This window comes from Panthera leo, chromosome A2 (genome assembly GCF_018350215.1).
Source record: "Panthera leo isolate Ple1 chromosome A2, P.leo_Ple1_pat1.1, whole genome shotgun sequence".
Classification (NCBI taxonomy): Eukaryota; Metazoa; Chordata; class Mammalia; order Carnivora; family Felidae; genus Panthera; species Panthera leo.
The window spans coordinates 17,758,877-17,767,175 of record NC_056680.1 but is presented as its reverse complement, the minus strand read 5'-3'; the positions used below and the strand labels follow the sequence as shown (position 1 = coordinate 17,767,175).

Genomic DNA, 8,299 nt, shown 5'->3' with positions numbered 1-8,299 from the left:
AAAGGTGATCTCACGTGCTGGTTGAAAGGTGCCTGTTGCAGTCTGAAATGAGGGACTTCGAGGGCATTTGGGTACAGTCCTGTGGAAATCTGCAGAAAGCATTCCAGGTATGGGAACACCTGGAGCCCAGCTCCTGAGCCAGGGGAGTGCATGGAGTGTGATATGTGAGAAATCGAGCTGCTGAGCAGAGGAGCCGGAGATGAACAGGGGAGACGCAGCCACAGAGGTAATGGGGGATCATAAGGCCCCTGACAGCTCTGACTTTTCCTTGGGCAGGTGCTACTGCAGGGCTCTGAGCAGGACGAGAGGGATTCTGATTTATGTATTCACAGGCTGGTGTGTGGAGAATGGACTGCAGGTGGCAAGAGCAGCAGCAGGAGACTGGAAGGTGGCCGTGACATTGCCCTAGAGAGAGAGATGGTGGTGGTCTGGGCTGGGTGGAAGCCATGGACCTGGCTAGAAGTGCTCTCATCCTGGGTAGATGATGCATGGAAGGAATAGGACTTCTTGAATGTAAATGGAAAGAAAGTAGTTAAGAGGTACTATGAGGCCTTTGGTCTGAGCAATAGAAAGGACTAAGCAGTCATCACTTTGAGCTGGGGGAAGTGAGGTAGAGTGTGTTTGGGGGATGAGCCAGAGCTAGGGTGGCACAAGTTGAATTTGAGACGCCAAGTGGAAGTCAGAGTGCAGATGCAGAGTCTACAGCTGGGCATTGAGTGTGGCCCTCAGGGTCTGGACTAGACATACACTTTTGGGAGTGATGGACATGGAGGTGGAATTTGAAGCCATGAACCTGGATAAGATTATGACAGAAATAATGTAGACAGAGAGAGGAGGCAAAGAGGAGGAACCAGTGAGGTGAGAGGAAACCACAAGGGCATGGAGCCCTGAAACTCACAGGTAAAGTGTTTCCAAGCGAAGAGAGATCAGCTGGTCACAGGAAGTCGTTCTTGCCCATTCCTATAAAGGCAGCCACCCGCCACCCCCCCCCCCCCTCCACCTTTGAACCATTTTGGTTCAATGCTATATTTCCAGCACAGAGTATAGGTATTCAGTACCTATCTGTTGAATAAATAAGCATATGCATGAATCCACACCTCTGCAACCCCCCCAGTGCACATACAGCATGGGGCTGCAACGTTGGCCTCATTTACAAAAAAGTGAGATCAGGTAGGAGGCTCTGACCACTCTCAGTAGCACCTCCCTCCCCCCTCGAATTTGCCAGCTACACTGACATGCACTCAGGTGGGAGCTCTTCTGGCCAACCCATATGACCCAGGACAAATGAGCCTCAGACAAGTCATGCAGTGTGGAGGGTGGTAGGGCCTATGTTGGCAATGGGTCATCTGCCAGTCCCCAGAGGACTCTACAGTCATTCCTCTGTCCACCCCTCTGCATCCAGTCATCCATCCACCTGTGCATATAACCTTCCTTTGCTCACCGTCTACAGTCACTCTATTGCCCATCTTTCCATCCAACCACATCCAGTCCTGTGTCCCGCCGTATGCCAGGGTGAAGAACTTCGCAGTTTGTTGCAGACTGCCTCAGTATTAGTCTTGGAAAGCCCACATCCCGGGAAACCCTTGGACTCTGGAAAAATGGGACACTTGGTTGAGCCATCCGTTCACCCAAGCATCCCTAGCACCCCACATGCCCCAAACCCATCTGTCCACCCTACCACCCACCTGACCTCCCCCTTGAAGGCAGGCAAGGCTCCGCCCCATCCCTGGCCCCGCTCCTCGCCCCGCCCCTCCCGGAAGCCGCTGCCTCGGATCCCGGCGCCCTAGCAACAGCGCTTTTCGCGCTGCCCAGTCCGCGAGCTGGGCTCCCGGTGTGAGCCAATAGCGAGGGGCTCCGGGAGCGAGGCGCGGTGGGCGGGGCTCGGCGCGGCCGCCGCCATCTTGATGGGAGAGAAACAATAGGACGGAAGCACCGCTGGACGGGCCGAGGCCGCAGGTAAGGCCCGCCTTGTCCGGCCTAAGGCTCTGCCGCCCTGGTAGATTTGGTGGAGGATGTCTCCGGGCCGTTCGGGGGCGAAGTCTCTGGTCATTAGGAGTGTCTCCGAGTTATTTGGGGAGGGGCTCTCCCGCGATCTTGGGGGCGGGGAGGATCTCTCAGGGTCTTTGTGGGGCCGGATATCCCCCGGTCATTTGAGAGAAGCATTGTTTCTTCAGGTTACTGGGGGGAGACTGTCTCCCCTGATTTTGAGGGACAGAGTCTTCTCTGGTCATTGAGGGGTCTCCCAGGTATTTTGGCGGTGCAGGATCTACCCCGGTCGTTGAGGAGGTTTTCTCGGACCTCTGTGGGGGAACGATCTCCTGGGTCATTGCTTCCCAGGACAGCGGCGTCCGTGGTGTCCCGGGTTATTGGGGGTGGGGGGGTTCTCCTTGAGTCTGCGGGTGGAGGAGTCAGCCCACCGCCTCAGGTGCCGTTTACCTGGGGCCGGCAGACGTGCAGCCATTTTGAGTGTTGAGTGCCAGTGGGGCCTGTCAGCTGGTGTACGGTGAGGAAATCTGCCCACCTTGTTATCCAAAAAAGTCCCAGAATGGATCAGAGGACGCCTTCTTTAATAGTGATAAGCGTCGCCGTGGGTGGAGCTTTCATTTCTTTCACATTGGCTTAAAGACTGCTTTTGTCTCTTGCATTCTAAGGGTTTGTATCATTTTCCTCAGTTTCCTATATTAAGAAAGCTGCACTAGCAGACAAATGAGGGCAAACGTTGCGAAAACAAAATGTGGAAAACAGAAAACCCCGTGCTCTTACATGCCAGGGAAACAGAACTAGTTACTGCTTGGAATGAAACATTTTGGTAGTTGTACATAACCCAAGAATAAAATAATAGTTTGAAGAATGAAAGAATAGTTTGAAGAAAAAGTACTGAAACTTTTCAAAAGTGGCTAACAGAAATGTTCCAGTTCACCAGCTTTATGATTTTTTTTTTTTTTTATGAAGCACCATGATTACAGTGATTTTGATGAATTCTAGTATTTAAAGTATTTGCATTTTTAGTAGGGTTACATTTAAGTGACCTCAGATGCTTATTTACATAGGTTGCTGCTGTGGAGCTCGTATAATTGCATCCTGTAGCCCGGTGTTAAGTATGTGAAGAGAAGTTTCAGGGTGGTGGTGTTACTGTTTTAACTTTAGCCACTATCAGAATTAGAAACCGACCAAAATGAATACTTTATCATATTTGACCTAAAAGGCCAGTTGATGGCTTAGTGACTTTTTCTTTGGAGAAAAAGTCAGTTGAACTGTTAACTGTTGCTCCAATTGGTTTATTTGCCTTGTGACTTTAGAATTCACAGGAATTGTTAGAAAGAAATCAAATGCATGAGAGCCAGCACTAGAGTTGAGATAATTGTAAAAACCAGTTCAGCAGATGTAATAGAACTTCTGTGCGTCACCATTTCGTAAGTGACAGACCGGTACAACTGTATACTATCCTGGGGTCTGTTGGGCAGCGGGATGTGAGAGGAAGGAGCAACCGCTGACTGGTGAACCTTAGCCAGTCTCCCTTGCAGAGGGGTGCCAGAGCCTTCTGTAGGCACCAGAGATGTCACTGGTATCTAGGCAACAGGGATGAGCCTGAGCCTCCCTGAGGCCAGCTTACTGAGGTGAAAATTTTCCATTGTTGGGATCATAAAGAAGATGCTCTGGGGAAGAATTTTCCCTTTCGGTGAAGTTATTGTACCTAGTGAGATGATCACCCTAACAAATTGAGCACATTGTTTTACAGTGGATGGTAAGCAGATGATTTCTCTTGTGTGATTACGTTTTTGTTTTTTAAATAAATTATATTTTTTGCCTACTTGAATACCAAGTAATAAAAGTAGCAAGTAGTATTAGTATTTTGCAGTATACTCTGGGAGCAAGAAAAGGTCCTGTTTCCACAAAATTGAATTTATAGTCCACCTCAGAGTTTGAAGGAAGAGACAGTCTCCTAAGCTTATGAACAGTTGGTTTGGTCTGTCATCCATCACTGGCTTCTGTAGTTACCAACTCCTAGTCCATCTTGTTCCATGTCACTCTGCCTGTCACTCCCCACCTTAAAAAAAAGCTGACTTTGGGGCGCCTGGGTGGCGCAGTCGGTTAAGCGTCCGACTTCAGCCAGGTCACGATCTCGCGGTCCGTGAGTTCGAGCCCCGCGTCGGGCTCTGGGCTGATGGCTCGGAGCCTGGAGCCTGTTTCCGATTCTGTGTCTCCCTCGCTCTCTCTGCCCCTCCCCCGTTCATGCTCTGTCTCTCTCTGTCCCAAAAATAAATAAAAAAAAAACGTTGAAAAAAAAAAAAATTAAAAAAAAAAAAAAAAGCTGACTTTTTTTAGGCGGCATACCCCTAGAACATATTTTATCCATAAGTATTTCATTGTGTATCACTAAGAGTCAAAGAGCTACCCATGCTATCTACAATGCCATTTTTTCTGCCTAAAAACCAATGACAGTACATTCTTTTTTTCACCCAGATATCTGGTTGTGGTCAAATGTCCCTGATTTTCCCGTAATTTTTTTTTACAGTTGATTTATTCATATCAGGGCCCAAATAAGATATGCACATTGCATTTGATTGAAGTGTCTCTTTTGTTTCTTAATTTTATATATGCTCATTCTGTTTTCCTTATAGTTATTTTGTTATTGTTGTTTTTAATTTTTTTAACATTTATTTATTTTTAAGACAGCGAGCAGGGGAAGGGGCAGAGAGAGATGGAGACACAGAATCAGAAGCAGGCTCCAGGCTCCGAGCTGTCAACACAGCGCCCGACTTGGGGCTCAAACTCAGAAACCATGAGATCATGACCTGAGCTGAAGTGGGATGCTCAACTGATTGAGCCACCTAGGTGCCCCTCCTTGTAATTGTTTGGTTGAAGCAATTGTCATTTATCTTTTAGGATTTCCCATACGCTGGCTTTTGCTGATCACACCCTGTGCTTGAGACCTTTTCACTATGGTGGCTTGGTTTGAAGGGATTCTTCGTGTAGATCTTTTCAGCGAAGAAGTTGGGAAGGCTTTGCCAAAGCTCATTCAGAACTGAGCCGCAGACCGTGAACTCTGAGGGGTGTCAGGGACCTAAAGGGCCACACAGTGCAAGACCCTCCTCCTCTCTCTCTGTCATGTGGTCCAAAGGGTATGTATGAGACCTAGATTTCCCATGTGAAACTGGGAGGAGATTCTTAACCCATGGCTTCCAGGGAGGGGGTAGATGTTCTGCTTCTTTGTCTCTTTACAGACCTTCTCTCACACTGCTCAGGCAGTTCTCACCTATAGGGGCCCTGACCCAGTGCTCTTCTTTCTTTGCACATTACTCTTAGAGTGCCTTCTGTCTTCCCTTTGTAGGCTATTCCCAAATCTGTTTTCGAATTAGGTTCACTCAAGCTGCAAATCCATTGCTCCCAACTATCTGCTGAACATTTCTTCTTGGGTGTTTGACCATCCCCTTATATTTAAGTGTCTGCAGCTCAACTCCGTGAATTCATGAACAAAAACATCCTTGTTCTGATGTGGGAAGGGTCAATATTTGACTCATTCCTCTAATTTGATTCCCTGTATCAGGAGTTCTGAAGATAGAGTCCACAGTTGCTCACATCCCAGACTGTATGTAGAGTTCAGTGAGGGTGTGCATTTTTCAGGAGAGAGGCCCACCCATCTCAGATTCTTGAGGGGGTCAGTGACCCCCTAAAGGGTTAAGAACAGTGTGGTACACCTAGTCATCTACCAAATCCTGTTTCTCTACTTTCACCACCCCCTTCCTTCTTTAATTCCCCTGTGTGGGCTGGCCACCAGCCTCCCTCGGTACATTGGAGAAGGCAGGAGAATCTGTGCCCTGCTGAGTGCCACTGAATGTGGGGAAATCATTCCAGGTGGGACAGGTGTCTGGAGAAGGCAGCTCTGGTGTTTTGGGAGCTCCAGAACCTGGGGGTTCTCAGGACTCTTTCCTACTCCCTGCCCCTGGGATGACGGAGGAGAGACCCTTGAGGGAAGGAAGCCTAGGCTGGGAGAGGCTGGAAAGATCAGCTTGGTCTTGATCCTTAAGTCCTCCTAGAGGTTGAAGCTCTACTAGGGGTACTCCTGCTATCATCTCCTCTAGCAGACTCTCAGGCTCAGGACTGTGAAGGCGGTGTTGCCTCCTTCGCTTTCACCTTTGGTTTTGACATCTTCAGGTAACCAGATACTAAGTTCATGAGCCCACAAAGTTACCTGAAATATGTCTATGGTGTAAAAGGTAACAGAGTAGCTTGAGAGCTTTCTAAGCACACATAGTTTTTCTTTAAAGGCTTATTTTTCTCCTCTCAAACCTCCTTTTTCACACGTGCTTCTTTTTTTATGTTTACTTATTTATTATGAGAGAAAGAGCATGAGTGGAGGAGGGGCAGAGAGGGAGAGAGAGAATACCAAGCAGGCTCTGCACTGCCCATGCAGAGCCTGACATGGGGTTCAATCCTACAAACTGGGAGATCATGACCTGAGCCAGAATCAAGAGTCGGACACTTAACTGACTGAGACACCCAGGTGCCCTTTCACATGTGCTTCTAATGTGTATAAGAATTCTATTTTGTTTACTCCTTAAGTAAGAATGCAGACAGTAGACCCCAATAGATGCTGGTTCCTCTGCCACCGTCCCTCTACCTATGTCACTGCAGTAGTGACCTGTGAAACCAGGTTTTCCCTTTTCTCTCTGCCAGCTTAATTTCCCACAATCCTTGGTGGCTCACGGACATTACAGGGCAGAGTGAAACTGGGTGCAACTTCTATGCTTTGTCCCAGCAATTCTACTTCTAGGAATTTTCCTACAGAAATACTTCCACAAGAGTGCAAAGACAGCTACAAGGACACTCATTGAATTATTATTGTAATAAATAAATTAGTGTCAGTAGGGAAGTTAAAAAATGCATTATGATTATGTGTAAATATTATGCTGTCTTTGAAAGGAATTCTGTATGGACAGATACATGGCTAAGGCATATAGTTTAATGGGGAAGAATAGCAAAACAACAAATGTAGAATGATCCTACTTGTGTGAGAAACTGGAGTAGTCAGAATCATAGAGGCAGTTGAATGGTGGTTGCCAGGGGCTTGAGGGAAGGGAGACTGGACAGTTAATTGTTTAATGGGTACAGAGTTTTAGTTTGGGAAGATAAAAAGTTTTGGAGATGGGTGGTGGTGATGGTTGTATAAAATGTGAGTGTACTTGGTGCCACTGAACTGCACCCCCCAAGCAGTTTAAAAGGGTGAATTTTAGGGGTGCCTGGGTGGCTCAGTCGGTTAAGTGTCTGACTTAGGCTCAGATCCTGATCTCACAGTTGTGAGTTCAAGCCCTACGTTGAGCTCTCTGCTGACAGCCTGGAACCTGCTTCAGATTCTGTGTCTCCTTCTCTCTCCCCTGCTTGGATTCTGTCTCTCTCTCTCAAAAATAATAAACATTAAAAAAAAATTTTTTTTTAAGGTGAATGTTCCATTGTTTCACACATTTCATCACATTTTTAAAAAGGTGAGAGAAACAACCAATTTTACTGGGGGAGATGGGGGGAAGCAAAGTAATACAGCCTGATCCTGTTTATGTAAAGAATAGAAAAATGCATGGAAGAAAATCTGCAGGATGAAGAGACTAATAATGGTGGTCATTTTATCACACTTACAACCAGTTAAAAATCTTTATTTATTTATTTAAAAAAAAAATTTTTTTTAAACCTTTATTTATTTTTGAGACAGAGAGAGACAGAGCATGAACGGGGGAGGGGCAGAGAGAGAGGGAGACACAGAATCGGAAGCAGGCTCCAGGCTCTGAGCCATCAGCCCAGAGCCTGATGCGGGGCTTGAACCCACGGACCGCGAGATCGTGACCTGAGCTGAAGTCGGACGCTCAACCGACTGAGCCACCCAGGCACCCCAAAAATCTTTATTTTTTAAAAGGCTAAACAGGATATCCTTTGGCACTCCATTCCTCTGCCTGGCGTTGAAGCCTCCTCTCTTTGCACTCCTTCCATGAGCACAGGCTTAGTATGCCCTTATCGCCTCGTACTGTCAAGTCCCTCCTGTGACCTCCATTTCCCAGTGGACTCTGGAGGAACAGGGCAGTGGGTAGAGAACAGCCCACGTTTGGGGAGTGCACTGCATGCGAGCCAGGCAGGAGGCTTGTTGTTTTACTCTTGTTCCCACCTCAGAGCACCTCTGTAAAACTGTACCATGCCTGGTGTACAGATAAAGACAGGCACCAAGAAGAGGTAACGCACCGTTTTTACCCCAGTGTAAAGCAGGCCTTACTTTGCCAGGAGAATTTTTTGAGGGGCGCCTGGGTGGCTCAGT

At 47.4% G+C, this 8,299-nt stretch overlaps 1 protein-coding gene across 2 annotated transcripts in view; it reads left to right on the top strand.

Moving 5' to 3' along the window:
• Window positions 1-1,853: 1,853 nt before the first annotated feature.
• IP6K2 (inositol hexakisphosphate kinase 2) overlaps window positions 1,854-8,299 on the top strand; it is a 30,667-nt gene continuing 24,221 nt past the window's right edge. The window contains exon 1 of one of the 2 annotated variants that reach the window (XM_042929270.1): window positions 1,854-1,956. Coding sequence is in view for 1 of the 2 variants with exons in the window: in XM_042929269.1 (XP_042785203.1) it covers window positions 5,110-5,123 (14 nt within the window). In the remaining variant the exon portion in view is untranslated. Of the gene's footprint in view, window positions 1,957-4,795; window positions 5,124-8,299 lie in introns of those variants that run through there. The other variant, XM_042929269.1, reaches the window with a different exon arrangement.